This window comes from Micropterus dolomieu, linkage group LG13 (genome assembly GCF_021292245.1).
Source record: "Micropterus dolomieu isolate WLL.071019.BEF.003 ecotype Adirondacks linkage group LG13, ASM2129224v1, whole genome shotgun sequence".
NCBI lineage: Eukaryota > Metazoa > Chordata > Actinopteri > Centrarchiformes > Centrarchidae > Micropterus > Micropterus dolomieu.
Window position 1 is genome coordinate 23,954,575 of NC_060162.1, and position 15,901 is coordinate 23,970,475.

The 15,901-nt window shown below is 39.4% G+C and overlaps 2 protein-coding genes across 7 annotated transcripts in view; both read right to left on the reverse strand.

Annotated features, from left to right (window-relative positions):
- si:ch211-196i2.1 (collagen alpha-1(I) chain) overlaps positions 1-3,292 on the reverse strand; it is a 36,170-nt gene extending 32,878 nt beyond the window's left edge. Inside the window, exons 1-6 of one of the 6 annotated variants that reach the window (XM_046066324.1) lie at positions 3,238-3,292; positions 2,608-2,715; positions 2,253-2,306; positions 999-1,052; positions 810-854; positions 308-361 (exon numbers count right to left, since the gene is read on the reverse strand). In XM_046066324.1, coding sequence (XP_045922280.1) covers positions 308-361; positions 810-854; positions 999-1,052; positions 2,253-2,306; positions 2,608-2,715; positions 3,238-3,258 — 336 coding nt within the window. In that variant the 5' untranslated portion in view covers positions 3,259-3,292. Of the gene's footprint in view, positions 1-307; positions 362-809; positions 855-998; positions 1,053-2,252; positions 2,307-2,607; positions 2,716-2,851; positions 2,925-3,092; positions 3,204-3,237 lie in introns of those variants that run through there. The other 5 variants (XM_046066323.1, XM_046066329.1, XM_046066325.1 and 2 more) reach the window with 5 other exon arrangements.
- Positions 3,262-15,901, reverse strand: part of LOC123982278 (collagen alpha-1(XI) chain-like) — a 74,579-nt gene continuing 61,939 nt past the window's right edge. Inside the window, exons 9-26 of the mRNA XM_046067719.1 lie at positions 14,678-14,797; positions 13,622-13,660; positions 13,471-13,524; positions 13,298-13,351; positions 9,394-9,501; positions 9,238-9,291; positions 8,016-8,069; positions 7,779-7,823; positions 7,112-7,165; positions 6,437-6,481; positions 6,276-6,329; positions 5,745-5,789; positions 5,587-5,640; positions 5,423-5,467; positions 4,250-4,303; positions 3,731-3,775; positions 3,592-3,645; positions 3,262-3,327 (exon numbers count right to left, since the gene is read on the reverse strand). Of these exons, the coding sequence (XP_045923675.1) occupies positions 3,262-3,327; positions 3,592-3,645; positions 3,731-3,775; positions 4,250-4,303; positions 5,423-5,467; positions 5,587-5,640; positions 5,745-5,789; positions 6,276-6,329; positions 6,437-6,481; positions 7,112-7,165; positions 7,779-7,823; positions 8,016-8,069; positions 9,238-9,291; positions 9,394-9,501; positions 13,298-13,351; positions 13,471-13,524; positions 13,622-13,660; positions 14,678-14,797 (1,044 nt within the window). The remainder of the gene's footprint in view (positions 3,328-3,591; positions 3,646-3,730; positions 3,776-4,249; positions 4,304-5,422; positions 5,468-5,586; positions 5,641-5,744; positions 5,790-6,275; positions 6,330-6,436; positions 6,482-7,111; positions 7,166-7,778; positions 7,824-8,015; positions 8,070-9,237; positions 9,292-9,393; positions 9,502-13,297; positions 13,352-13,470; positions 13,525-13,621; positions 13,661-14,677; positions 14,798-15,901) is intronic.

Consider the following 15,901-nt stretch of genomic DNA (forward strand, 5'->3'; position numbering starts at 1 on the left):
GCAACAGCCATGAAATCTTGGACTCGAAGGAGCATTTCTCTTTAAAGAAGTGAAGCATGAGCAGTAAAGTGTCTCTTCACTTTGTTCTCATCACCAATTTTAGCCCTGTGCACTCTAAAAGACACAAAACCGGGACTATAAACCAAGACAGATAATGACGTGTGTGGAATATGTCCACATGATAATTACAAAATAATTCACTGAATTATTCATGCTTGTACAATATGTGGCAGGAAGTAGAGGACACACAGACAAAACATAAAGCATTTACAAGTGATGGAATGGAAATATGATAGAGAATGGGAACCTGTGTACCAGGCTTTCCTTCTGCTCCCTCTGGTCCAGGTGGCCCCGGCAAACCCTGGGAGGGATAAACCAAAATCACACACAGAGACATACACAAACACAAACACACACTCATCCTGAAGAATTCTTTCTGCAGTGTAAAAAGACTTTGCTTTTCTGTTCTATCTCTGCAGGTCTGGATTACAAGTGAGTATTATAGATGGAGGTTTAAGGCTGATCTAGAATAAAAAGTATAAACATGTACCCATAGAGGTTTTTAGGCTTCGCAGGCCTTCACATCATCTGATTATGGTATAGAAAAATCTGCTTAACCATAATAAAATGAGTGGCAATAATGTTAGGAATATACATGTTCAAATTAAATTTTAATTCTAATACAAACTACTCTTAAGACCTTGTATTTGAAATACTAACATTCAGACTTTTGAAAGACCTGCTTTTAGAGCTTAAAGAATTCAGGGACGACTACGTTTCAAATAATTTCTGACAGGCTTTAAGTTTACCGAAGGGCCCGGTTGGCCATCGTGGCCCCTCTGTCCAGTCCGACCCTGGAGAAAAGTAAAGAGAAGACAACATCTGTACAGTAACTAATAGTGGGCTACGAAAATGAAAATGATAGGTAATGGACAGATGTTTAGCAATACGAATTTATATGCTAGCTCTAATTTGGCAATGTTGTGAAGTCTCTATACCTTGTTTCCTCTGGGTCCTGGTTTGCCGGTACGTCCATCTGGTCCCCTGTTCCCCTTCAAGGAGGTTCAGATATTAGTGACAATTTCCACAAGAAGGCTGCCTTAATTTGTGTCTTGCACTGATTTTTATTCTTAAAATGGGTGAACTAATGTTGACATTAGAAAGCAGAAATTACAAGACTAGATATCCTTGTGTCACAGAATCACAACATGCTTATCATTTAGATTTACTATTTAGATTATTAGTTGTCATTGTCATTAACAGTCACCTTATAAGCACATAAGCACATTTGTTGTGTTTACAGACACACATCCGACGGACTGTCACTGAAACTTCGCTCCCTGGCCAGTAGGTGTCACTGTAAGACTGTGCATTGTGCATAGTGAGCGCAGTAAGGATGCAAGCAGAAGAGTAGTAACGGACAGAAACACGGAAAGTCCAGTATGGTAAGCCATGTAAGCAACTGCTTTTAGCTGCTGCTGATAGCTGAGCATAGTTCATTCAATTTGTCTGTGCTTCATTCACCAACATAACAACATTCATAACAGAAGAATCCCTGAAGCCAGAAAAGGTGAATAATCACACTGGATGTTTTAAGAGCCTCTTCACTTCATTTTAGACTGAAATTAGACAGGCATAACACTTATATTCTGACCCTGAAGAGGCAGAGGTAGGTTGTGGTAATGTGGTAAGTAACCATTGGGCTCCGTGAAAGGCACATTAGAGAGAGTAATGAATGTCAACACATCATCCATGAATTGCTAAAAACAGTTTGGAAACACCTAGCATCCCTGGAGTCATTAATCAAATTGTGGATTAATTTTTAATTATCAAAGTCTGTCTAAGATTTTACCTTGTGTCTGAAAGAGAGACAAACAAAATGTAACTTAAGCTGTTATTTTTTTAACAACTGATTGAACCTTTAGTAGAGGGCTGAAAGTGACTCCAGCTGTGAGGAGTGATTCCAATTAAAACTTGGATTTCACATCGACATAACCGCTGTACTCGCTTCATTACTTTTTGATGTTTTAATTTAAAACACTAAATATTCCTGTGGAATGACCAAGTGCAGAAGAAGTCAGCAGCGTGTTAAATTCATGTTACTGCATTCATTCACTTCACAATATTGGATTGTTAAATTCACATGCAGGAGCTGGGAGCTTTAACTGTTTCGCAGTTAAATGTGACGTGTGGCTCAACATATGAAGTCATCTGACATTTCTTGGTATTCAGACATACAAATCATCACTGACCTTTAACCCACGGCTGCCTTGTTTTCCCTGAGGACCAGTTTCTCCATTTGTGCCCTGAATAAAGAAATATAAAATCAGTCAAGCTTATCTCCTGGTCTACGTCTCCTGGTTAAAAGGGCATTTAATGCAATCGTGTTCTGCAAATACTATGCTGCATTGTGGGTTAAAAATCTGGCAATGAAGTTTATTTTTTACTGTGTAAATCAACTCGTCATAGCTTAAGACTAAAACAGGTGTCCTTCTTGTTGTTTACTGTTAAAAAAAAACCCCACTGAGCATCAAAGTTCATTCTTGACAGTCAAAACAGGTATTTACTTTGTCAGGAAACAAAAAACATGATGGTTAACCACTTCACCTCAGGGCCTTTGGGGCCAGGCTGGCCCTTGGTGCCTTGGAAACCTGGGAAGCCGATGGGGCCCCTCTCTCCCTGAGGACCCCTAATACCTGGCGCCCCTTGAAAACCCTGATATAAAATCAGAAAGAAACATTTTCTCATTATAAAATAGCACAGAGCCCTTATAGTTTTGCATTTTGGGAAATATGCATAACCAACAGAGACTACAGGAAGCAATGGGCCCAGTCAATAAATCGTCCCTCACATAACCTCGGTAAAACCACACTGCCTCATGCAAGAACCACTCGTACGTTTTGTTCTGAAGGGGAATTTGAGAAATAGACCTGTTGTTTAAACATTACATTGATATGTAACTTAATTAAAGCCAAACAAATGCTAAGACTAATCCAAACTCGTGTTAAACCATTCCCTCTTTATGTGTGTCACAGTAGCACTGCTCTGATGACACGCTGTCGGCAGCGGTTCTATCAATATTCCTCTAATACCACTACTGACGCTGCTATTTGGTCTGCTGATTTTCCGAAACAGGACTTGAAGCTCTGCTCTTCTTTTTACTTTCCCATAAACAGAGCAGCATGGGCAACCTTGTATGGCAGTTAATGCTAATGATGAAATCTCACAAACATGCACCTCCTCATGGACAGGTGGCATTCATCAATGGTAAATGAGCAGGTCTGTGCAGTCACAAGAGTTTGGTGAATCTGACTTGTCTAAGTGAACCTCACAGAAAAAAAGTAAGAGAGGTTTAGGATAAAGTAGGAAAAATATTCTTGGACGAGGCCCGCTGTGTCGTTTACACATATTGTTATACACAAGGGAAAAAAAGAATAAATAAGCCTTAAGAAGGCACACTTTGTTAGCTTTGGACAGAGCTAAGCTAAGCTATTAAATTAATTAGAATATTAAATTAATATAAATATATTTCCCAAAATGTTGTAACTCAACGTATTCAGTGTTATTAAAAAAAAAGCTGCGGGCTTTTACTTTGTCGCCTTTAGTTCCTGGATCCCCCTTGTCTCCATCTGGTCCCCTTTTACCCTGTAAAGAAGAAAATGATCAAAGGGAGGTCCAGCCAATAAAGTTTTGCAGTAGATATGTTTGTAAATATATCTTGAGCACCTACCGTTACCCCGGGAAAACCCATGGGACCCCGTTCCCCTGGTGCACCCTGTAAATAATGTAAGGATTGAAGTTATTTTGAAGGATTTCTAAGAGAATAAATTATAAATCTGTGAAACGAGTTCAACTACAGTAAAGGGCAGCAGAGAATTAATTTCACTTTATTGTCAGATTTTTTCTGTCATTTCTCTAGCATCCCAAGAATAAGGAGTGTAGATGAAACATAACGGCTTCAGTGTCTCACAGCATCGTGTCAAGAGCCACTGAGAAAACCAGTAGATGGCGCTGCGTGGCTGCAGTATTCTGTCTACCAACAGAGTGCTTGTAGAGATCAATGAGCAAATATATTTATAGTCTGTCAGTGTGAACCGTACAGTAAAGTTGCTTTGGATCACTCACCAGACCTTGCAGACGGCAGTCCCAACTGCTTGTAACACTCTTCCATACATCTAGTCTGTTCATACAATGTGTGTTTTACTGTAATGATGTAATACCCTGGGGAATATGTTCAAGAGCAACTCACCATGGGCCCCTCAAAGCCGGGATCCCCCCGGGCACCCAGGGGCCCCATAGGCCCCTGAAATGAAAACAAAAAGAAAAGAAACCACACAGAAGAGAAAACAAAGATAAGACTACATTTTCTGTTCTTAGGTGCTCAGACTTACATCAGCTGTCTCTACATGTTGGTACATGACTTAGGACTTCTCATGATGCATGTCACCCTTATCTGTAGAATGAACAACTTGGCCTAAACCAGTGGTTCATAAACCTTTTCTGTCATGCTCATCTTGTTCATCTTTTATTTATTACATTGTGGAAGCTGCACTTGAGCAACATGAAGGAGACGAGGCTCTCCCACTACAGTGACACTTACGTTGAGAGCATTTAATGTTTTCCTAATGAGCATTGTTTGTTTTCTTTTGTCCCCTGTCTACAATCTGTCAAATCTATTAAACATTTCATTTTGCTGTCTGAATAAATCTTTACATGTTTGTTTATTGTCCCCGCATTAGGTTCATTGAACTTAATTTCCACACCACATTTTCTTTCAGTTATACTTGGGGCTGTAAACCAGGACACTTCACTACTTCCACTGCTGTGTGACCCGAGAGCAGCGTGAAACGCTTTTACGCCTGTTTTTACCTTTCTATGGTTGTTTTATGTTGGCGTGCACTTTTTAAACTTTTCATTATTTATACAGATTCTGGGTGCAAATGCATGTTGCATGTTGTGTATGTTGTTATGTAACCAATTGGCCCTAGTGGGATTAATGAAGTTGTTGAATTCACACTAGGGGTTCTTGAGCCCAAAGAATCAGATAAGTTTGGATTCACGGATCTGACTTATCCCTTCACATCTGTCTGATCATGCATCTAAAATTGATTCACTTACCACAGGTCTGTTTTTCTGATTCCTTGTCTAACCTAAACAATTAGTGTAAATCTAAAAAACAATTAAGTTGACAAGTCGATTTAGTTAATACAGTCCAACCGTGATCTTATAGTTAAGAACAACTGGTTGCTGTACGGTGACTATAGAGAGGAGCTCTAAAACACTTGCATCTGTCACAGTATCAGCATCAAAGTTATATGACTTATACTGTGTGAAATTCAGTTCAATAAATCTCTTTTTTAAGGTTTAGAAAACAAAAGAGATGAAAAAAGGAACAGGATTAACATGATGAGAACAAACTTACGGGATCTCCTTTAAGTCCAGGAGCACCTATCAGCCCTGGGTGTCCCTGTTAAAATGCACAGATTGATGTTAACCTCCTGCACTTTACCGGCGGCAAAGTGAGCAAAGCAGCACCCCAAAGAGTCAGAAGTCTCCATTAACAGTCTTGCCTTGAACTGTACTCACTTGGGGTCCTCTGAGTCCTGGAGGTCCCATCTGTCCCTCTAAACCTGGAGGCCCCTGGTCGAAAGAAAGGGAAGGCAACGCATTTTATGCCACAGTCTATAAACATTTCCAGCAAGTTGAATAACTGCAGCATATATATAACCAAAGAAAATGTATACCTGTGGGCCTTTAGGACCAATGCTGCCAGCAGGTCCCATGTCCCCCTGGAAGAAACAATAAACAATTTATACACAAAGGAAGAAACCTGTAAACTAAGTTTGGTCACTTGGTTTGATGTCAATGAAACCTTCCGGGCATGAAGTATAAAATCAAAAAAATCACATTTGCTTCTTTTCAAATTTCTACTCTATTGAACAGTTTTTTAATAATCCATTAATCATTTAAGTAATTATGCAGAAATGCCAAACATCCCATGCTTCTGAAATGGTAGAATCAGATGATTTTCTCTGTTTTATATCACAGTAAGCTGAAAACCTTTGGGGTTTTGGAGTGTTGGTTGGACAAAACATGCAGCTTGAGGATAGCACCTTGGCTTTTGGAAATTTTGAGAAAATTTCACTTTTTTAACATTTAACAATCTAACAAATAATCGATTAACTAAAGCATTAAAGTAATTGCAGCCCTTGTGGGAAAACAGCTTTAACTCACATTTAAAGTATAGTTATAATAAAACTGTGGTGTAATCTTACCCTTGAACCATTAACTCCTTGACTGCCAACTTGTCCTGTAGAACCTGGTGCGCCCTGTGACACACACACACACACACACACATACACACAAACAAATAGACATAAATTTGTAACATGCACAAACAGCCATATTCTATCATTTCATCTGTTTTGCTGCTTACCGTCGGCCCTGGCAGACCTGGGGGGCCATCCAGTCCATTCTCCCCCTGGTAACAACACGTTAATAACAGCATGAATGAGCCACCATCCTACACACAGTATCTCACAGTGAACGCAACTATGCGATCACTTAATAATAATATTAATTCACCAAAAGTAGAAAATAATCAGGCATTAATCACTCCCCCAATATTAAGTATATTAACTACAGTTTGTATGAAAGCCAAACAAACACAGTAATACAGTATGTAGTTCTCAAACTTCATCCACATCTTTGAGACAATTTGTGGATGAAGTTTCAAAATTGATATATTTCCTGTTTTCTCCTTTACATGGGCTTCAAAAAAGCAGTTTGAAGAAAAGACGCTTAACATGGTCACCATTTTTTTAGGCTTAACCACAAAAAGAGGCCAAGCTCAATAGTTTTATTATTTGGTAAAACTGTGACTTGTTGTTACAGGATGATTATGTCAAGACTGAATGTATTTATTTTTTTGGTGAGCTTGTCCTTTTAATGTCAACATCACTACATGACAAAATAGTGAAGCAGTAAGACAGTGAAGAACGGGAAAGACATGATAAGCAAACAGCAGACAGAACAAGTACAAATATTTGACTGGTGGAAACTTGACATGCATTTAATGCTAGCAGCCAGAGTCGAATGGCACATCACTCACATCAGGCCCACGGGGCCCCTCTGGCCCGTAGCCACCTCGGATCCCCTGAGGACCCTGCAGAGAAGATTCAGAAATGCAGTGTCAACTTAATAACAATACACCATTAAAATACATAGAAAACAGAGTGAGGATTAATCAAACAGATGACCTCCTACTGATCAGAGTGCGTGTGGTAATACTATCAGGCAGACATTCTGATGTCTTGCCAAGTTGAATCAAAGTAAACCCGAGAATAGGCTGAAGAGAATATGAGAGTCAGTGCCTCGCTGCTTGGAACTTAAAGTTCAAAGAGGGACTGGATTAGGGATTAAAAAGCATTCAGCAGTGCATGTCTTTCTTTCACAAAAGCTGATAGTTTGTTTTTTCGTTCCTTTTATTTGACACCAGTTGGATGTGTAAGAAATGTATTACACAAGGACTGCTGTTACTTTCATGCATATTGTTTTAAATTGATCCTGTAATGTGCTGGCATCTTGCCCGGCAGATTGTACATGTCGTTTTCCTAATGTTTAAGCAGCTTAATGTTACATATAAAGAGGAAATGCTTCTTGATTTATGATCCTCCTACTTTCTTCCAAGGGGTTATGAATATAATGTAAATTCCCTCCAATCATGGTTTGTCGCACACATAAAAAGGAATATAATAGGGAGGGTACAAGACACTCACCGGTGGTCCGACAGGACCAGGTGGGCCTGGCAAACCAGTTGAGCCCTAAAACAAAAACATGGTCTAAGATCATTACACTGCATCTAATTTTTTAATTTACACCTTCATACCTCCTAAAAACAAGCCACTAAAGGCTAGAGTTATTTCATTAATGTTGTGTAGCAGTTTTGTAAGAAAATGGTTTATGTTAGGACAAATTCTACTATATTCAGGATGGCTGATTTCACCAACAAGTACCTTCTCACCCGGTTCGCCATTTTCCCCTCTTGGACCATTGAGGCCAATGAGACCCTGGTGAGGAAGAGAAAAGAAACATTATCTTCTATGTAAAAGCAGATTTCTTTCTTGTTTTATCCTGCATACAAGAGTGTTAATCAATTTCACCATGTGAAATTACATAAAAACATTTTTCAATTTGGAGAAAAGGTCTCATGCTACAAGGGCCTTATCAAATCTGGATTTAAAGCAGCAGTTCCCGTCCGCTCTATAAAGCGTTTACAGCATTTTTCAAAATTATTAGCATTGTTTTCGACCGCAGCAGGCAGCAGCTTTCAGCTGAAAAGTTCAATACCTCTAAAAAATACCTGCCCAGCAGCAAACAGCCAACACAAAAAGTTAGCAAATAGCTGGTGAACATTTAGCAGCTAAAGAGCCAGATCTTTCCCTCAGGAATTAGAAAGCAAAAAGAGTGAAAATTATGCTGGATATTTACCAGGTTGCCTGAAAAACGACTTAAAATGAATGATAATGTGACTCTTTATCTGCTGAAGGTTTAAGTCTACCATATCAACTTAAATGTGGTCATATACATCACAGTTGTGTGCTTCTCTCTGTTGCCCCCATGTCCATGCCCAACCTCTCTTTTAAAGGTAGAACTTTTATTAGCTCAGCAGCTTGTTAGGTGATAGTTCAACGACCTGAATGGGCTGAATTTTAAACCTCAATTGATTTTTTTGGTACTGACCAAAATGTGTCTATAGCACCAAGTATGGAAAACTATCATAAACCAAAACCTGGCATCGAACTTCTGGTCAGAATCTTTTTTTCTTACTCTTTGATTGGATCCTTATCTACATGAAATAATTTGTCAATTAGACTTTTTCATTTATTTAAAAAATGTTTTGATAACATTTGACAGTCAAGTTATATGAAGAAGGGTTTTGTAGAAAAACGTTAATATTTCTCCAACACAACAATGGAAAAAACATTTTATTTCAGCACTAGTATAAAAAAAAAGTCAGTTGAAACTGCTTTGAATAAAAGTGACAGTTACCCATCCGCAAAAATGTAAAGTAAATGACAATTAAGGGCCCAAAGATAGCATTCATGTGCCGCGGCTCAAACTGCATCCAGTACAGCCATGCCTTATTCCCTCTGATTTCACAAACAGTAAATCTAAAATGTAAGTGGTATTAACTGGTTTCCCTTACAAAAGCAGCTGTGCTGTTTTATTCCTCACCTCATCACCTTTTTCCCCTTTGGACCCTCGTTCTCCCCTGTATCCCCACGGGCCCTGATGTTAGTCAGAGACAAGGTGGAAACACTTCAACAATTAAAACCGCATCATGTATTATTTGTGTGCTTTTTAACTGTTCACGATACAGAATGTGCACACCTGTGTTCCCGGAGCACCAGCTGATCCGGGCTGACCATCTTCTCCATTTTCCCCGTCTCTTCCCGGGGTCCCGTCTCGTCCTGGAGGGCCCCTGTGACCCGGCTCACCCTATCAGACAACATGTGTTGATAGTGACTGTGTCTTTATCAGCCTGTTAGTGAGTAGTTATGACATCTTTAAAAGAAACTTGAAGACAACATTAACTGAAAAGTGACAAAGTAAAATAAAAACAATAATCTGAATTGAAACACACTAGAAATACAGCGCGTGAAGCACAACACTCTACAGCTGCAAGCTACATTATAGATTATAGGTTTGTGTTGTGAAGACATTGACCCTCTCCACCACTCAGAGGAGCCATTTATCACACAGACAAGGCAACACCTGAATAACAACACAATGTCTAGAAAAGTGTGGCCCGCAATAACTCTGTCTGAAGACAGGTGGAAAACATGTACATATTCACAGTGAATGGCTAAACCACCTGTGCTGGCAGTGAAGGATGGCTACATGTAACAGGGTGTTACATATGCGGGGACTGATATGATGAAGGCTTTTATTTAACTAGAGTTGTTTCACTTTGAGCAATGGACTCTTTTGGGAACATTTTTGCTTCAAAAATGACATGAACGGTTACTCAAAATGATAAAATTTGCTGTTGGTTAATTGACTAATAATTTAATCATAATCACACCTGGAAGCTACCTGTATACAATCTAAACATTTGCCCACTAAGCAGCTTCACTGGAGCAGCTGAGGTTTAGGGCCTTGCTAAAGAGCACCTCGGTGGTTGTAAGGGTGGAGCAAGTGCTTTTTTTTCACTAACCCCGCCCAGATTTATCCTGCTGGTCCATGGATCAAATTGGCAACTTCGCAATTCAGTGGAATTTTCAACCTTCTTGGCATGGGACAAACGAATATGTGCTTTCATCCATGTAGTCTACACAGTGACTCAAACACAAACACACAGTGGATCTATATTCTCTGCCACACGGGATCTAAACAGAGTAGACACCAAAGGCTGTCATATGGGCGATTGAGTGTTTCAAACCATCCCAAACCACACTGTTTGCTCCTCAGTGGCAACTCATTTCCCAGCTGAGACCTCACGCAATATATGGCAACAGGCTCACATTTTCCATATGGTCGCAGTGGACTTCCATGACGCATGTTTATGTATCTGAGATGGTTTTTGAGATGGATGTAATGCAGTTTAATATACCTTTATTTTTACAAGCTGTTCACCCAAACACACTAAAGCTGGGGTAGGCAACGCTGGAAAATTAGCAAGAGACAGCTAGATTTTGAAAGTATCCAACTGTCCACCTCCTCCTTCTAGGGCTCCCTCCAAAGCCACTCCCTCAAAACAAATTCTCATGCGCAAGGAGTGCGCAGTCAACAAATATAACAAAAATGCTTCTGAAATAAATTGCCTACCCCAGCTTTAAGTCAGAGTTTTTTTTTATTCATTTGACGTGCACTAAGAAGGCAGGTCTCAGTGAAAGAATAAGAAAGATGAATTGAGAAAATGGGACCAACTACACATCTTTCATGGTTTTCGTTTTGAGTGTAATTTCCTATTTTAATTTGTTAAATCCTTGTGTCTATGCATACTTGTCTCATACCTGTCTCTGTGTTTTTCCCGTCGTCTGTATTAGATTATGTTTTTTCTTGTGTAATTTATTAATTTGTTCTGATTCCTGTTTTACTTTGTTACTTAACTCTCCTCTCATTTCACTCACTTCCTGTGTCTGTTTTTTTCCCGCTGGTTTGATTGTCCGCTCCTCCCTCACCTGTCCCGCATTATCTCAACCTTCCTTGTCATTCGTTCCTTAGTCATTTGTCAGGTCGTCTTCGCTGTCTGGTCAAGTGTCCCAGCTCTTCCTTTGTGTTTCCTGTGTTTGGATTACCTGTTGACTTACTGCCTGCTCTGCGATGGATTTTGTTTCCCTTTTACACTGCCTACCTCACCTTTGGTGTACGTTGTTCACCTTTTTTAATAAACACTGAGAAGTGAACATGCTCAGCCTGGGTCCCCAGTGTTTGGGTCCTAAACCTCTGTTTCCCAAGTTGACTGTTGCTCTGTGTCTATGCTAGGCAAAACCTCAGTATAATCAAATTTAGAAAAAAATATGGAATTTCTTAATTTAGCAATAAAAATACTCATTGCTTATTCTCTCAATATGAAAATGGTTACATCATAGGGAGGTTCATGTGTAGAGGGTTTCCAAACAACCACTCCCTTTAACCATGCTCACTCTGTTCCACCAGCTATATTACACTTAATTTAACTTAACATTCAACTGTTAAACTCTGCATATTGTATGGACAATCACTGTTCAGTCCCACAGATTAATTTTAAACTTTGATCAGCATCCCAAAGTTTCCAATGACAACAAATATGTCAGATTCTATTCAGGGGACATGAACATAAAATGATGCCCAACATATCCACAATGTTTCCATTTGATGTAATTGTACAGCTGTAAAAATGTGGCATTCTTATTTTGACTACTAACTGTAAGCATGATTAAACTTCAGTGAATGGTTAGAATTTAAAAAAGATTTCATGGCTTCATTTAATCACAAACACATTTTTGTGCAGCGTTTGTTGATGTTTAAGTTACCACAGGCATCAACCCAGTCACCAAAAATGACATTTCCTGGATCTAGAAAGACAGATTTTAGCAAGTGTGAAATCAAATTTGACATTTTGAAACATCTCAGAAACCTATGAGCAGGGCTTGACTTTTTTGCTCACTGGCCAATGTGGCTAGTGGTTTACCAAAGTTACTAGCCACACAGCATTTTTACTAGCCACATTTTTGTTGTTGGAAAATTACATTTTATATGATTAAAGTTGACAACGGCATGCTTAAATTGACTTGCTAAAATCTACTAATATTATCATTAGCTCTGATAAGGTTGTGTGTAAAGTTCCTTTTTTTGAAAACATGTAGTCTATTAAGATAAAAAGAGTAGCTTCTTATTAAAAGTGCTGCATCAGAAACACTATTTATTTTTAACAGCAGTCAATACTGTAATACAGAGTAGAAACATTATCTGCATTAGAAATAAAGTTTTGTCTAAGAAAAAATCCACAATTAAGGTAAATTTATGTAGGCCTATATCAGTTTTGTGCTCTTTTGGATTTTTTGTAATTCATCTGCAGAGCTCTGACTGGATTTATGTTCATCATCATGAAGCTCTGGTCGCTCTGAGTAACTGGAGATACATCCACCTGAAACGAGCACACAGGTCTTTATTTTCCAGATTATCCCCTTAAAAACACATCTTCTGCTTTCCTATACGGCATGATTACTTTTATTAAAACATAGAATTAACTCATGAAAGGTAGTTGTGATATGACGATATTGTGTGACATAAAGGCAGCCCGGCTAGTAGTAACACCACGTCCCTTAATCATGAACATATAATTTACAGCATTTAAGGGCACTTTCCTCGTGCACCCTAGCGCGGCGGCACTGCAGGAGAGAGAGCGACGCGCCTGTGGTCTGGATTCTCCTGCTATTAAAAAGGATCGCTATGTCATTGCTGCTGCAGGTTAAGTTCATAATTAACGGCAGGCTAAAACAGCCCTCAGTCCAACGGCCAGTCCACGAGTTTAATCTCCACAGAGTCAACTTGTTTCCAGTGTTGTCGGTCAAGAGAGGCTTCACGAATGGACCAATGAGCAAACACTATGTGCAGGTAGTAATCATGTGAGTTGTAGTGTCGTAGTGTCAAATAGCAATTCGTTTGTGAAAGTGGCTAGTGGGAGTGACTGTGTTAAATCCACCTGCATTGGGCGGGTTGGCTGGTGTTAATGTCAAGCCCTGCCAATGAGACTAATTACATTGATTAAGTTACTTCTGGATCCGGAAGTGATGGCTTAGGCACTTACCATCTCTCCTGGCATCCCTGGTCGTCCTCGCTCCCCAGGTTCACCAGGTGGCCCCTGAAAAATATAACCCATTCATGAATTCAGAATTAATCAAAGTAGAAATATCATTTTAAATGTGATTTATTCAGGTTAATTGTTTGCATTTATAATTATGCATGAAGCCCATCTCTTACCTGTATGCCAGGCCTGCCTGTCTCTCCAGGTGGTCCTGCAGGGCCTTCTTTACTCTGCAAGCTCACAAAGAAGAAACCAACCTCAGGTCAACAGGAACTAAAAAACTGAATCCCAACAGAGACATGATATTAATTGTCACAGCATACTTACAGGCCAACCAGCACGGAGTAACTGGTAGAAATTGGTTTGCTGCAGAGAGAATAGAAACACACAGGTTAAGTTAAATACCCTGAAATAAAAATAAAACAAAAAGTGTATAGCACATGGATGATACCAATCAGCATTTGTGAACACAGAAAATTATTCCATCACCTTCTCCCCAACTCCAAAAGGACCATTGCCTTATCACTGACCCTCATTCAGAATTAATGGAAACATGTGAGTGACCTCTGCAGGTTGTCCACATAAAGTTCAAAGAAAACACAGTAACAAATCGCCTTCACAAACTACTAACAGACTTTTATTTCTGTCATCTTTTTCCAATAACAATCTGCCAGTTCTCCATCATGCTGACAAACTGGTGGGTGTATTCTACAACATACAGCTGTGCCCACTACAGAGAGTTTAAACAGATGAGGACAAAGCATCAGCTTGCACGCACCACAACAGCAGGGTCCAAGGTTTAACAGATAGATTTGGAATGATCTTTTTTTGGGGTGGGGGTGACATTTCTGCTTTATTGTGATAGGGATAGCTTGAGAGAGACAGGAATAGCAGGGCAGAGAGAGGTGGTGACATATGACGTCTAGGTTGTCTTTGAGGTAACTGACATCAGTAAAGAGCTCCAAAGTCAGTAAAGAGCCCCAAAGGATATGTTAACTTGTTCTGAATTTGTATTTGCGTGTTAAATAAACAAGAAACAGCATGTAAATATGACAGCTTTAAAGGAAATCACTTGACCGATCTAGGCTAGCAGTTCCTTTGTGTATCCAGACTGTGTATTAAGCTAGGCTAACCCTGACCCTGGGCTGTCTCTGCATAGACCTTTCTGAAACACATTCTCAAAGGTTTCATGTTGAATATGATCTGCCAGTGGGAATCAGTGGGAAAAAGGTGCTGGATCAGGCTTGTCTCTAAACATTTTATTTATACTGTAACAATAGCTAGTGGTCATCCAAACCATATTTTTTTCCAAGCTCAAGACTGCACGGAGAGAGAGAAATGGAGAGGCAGAATAATGTGTAAAATCTAAGGTTACCACCTTACCTGAAAGGCAGCCCATTCCTCCGCTGTGTTCTTCCACAGGTAGAGGGTTGGTAAACCTGCCGGTCCAGGAGGTCCTGGCTCCCCCTTTCTTCCTGGACTCCCTTCAGGGCCTGTGTTACCCTGTGAGAGATGAAAAGGAAGTGGTAATTTTATAGCAAAACAAATCAATTTATATGGAAAACTCAGCACAGCCATGTTTTTAACATTACATCATATTTGATGCAGCATTGGGGCTCTGGCATAAATAATTGACATGTATACTTAAAGGTGGGGTAAGTGATTCTGGAGAAATCCTATACTATGACAAATAACATGATATAGAGTTTACAACGACACAGTAAGTAATGTAACTAACGCTAGCTAAGTTGTGGGTTAACAAACTGTCATTTCAGTTGTTGCTGTGAAGCTAACATGAAGAGAGGACGAGACGGTCCCAGATCTAGAAAGCGATACTCACAAGTCTCCTTAGCTAACATCACAACAACAGCAAACTAAAAAGTAGGCTGAATGTCCTTGGGCAGGTAATTAAATTTTAACTGACACACAAATAATGGTTGGAATAGTGTTGTGTGGCTCGATCTGAGCCACTTTGTTTGTTTCCCATTTACAGAGCCAGGGCTGTCTACAAAAAAACTTTTTTCAGCACATGCCCTAAATAGTCAGCTCACAGACCACGAGGAGATATAAGATATAATCCTGCATGCTAATTAATAATAATAATAATAATAATAATCCTTATTTGTAGAGCACTTTTCAAAAACAAGTTACAAAGTGCTTTAACAAGTGTAAAGAATAATACAAAAAAAAAGAATGAAAATTTAATATAAAATTAGTAAAATACAATAAAATAAAAGGGATAAAATAAAGTCAAATAAGATCGGGAAAAGCTCTCCTATAAAAGTATGTTTTAAGAAGGGACTTAAAAGAGTTCACTGACTCAGCCGACCTGATTTCCTCGGGCAGGCTGTTCCAGAGCCTCGGGGCCCTGACAGCAAACGCTCTGTCCCCTTTAGTTTTCAGTCGAGACTCTGGAACAGACAACAGACCTCTGCCCGAGGATCTCAAGGTACGTGCTGGTGCGTATGGGACTAAAAGGTCAGAAATATAACAAGGCGAGAGGCCATGAAGAGCTTTAAAAGTGATCAATAGAATTTTAAAGTCAATTCTAAAACATACTGGGAGCCAGTGTAATGAAGCTAAAATAGGAGTAATGTGGTCATATTT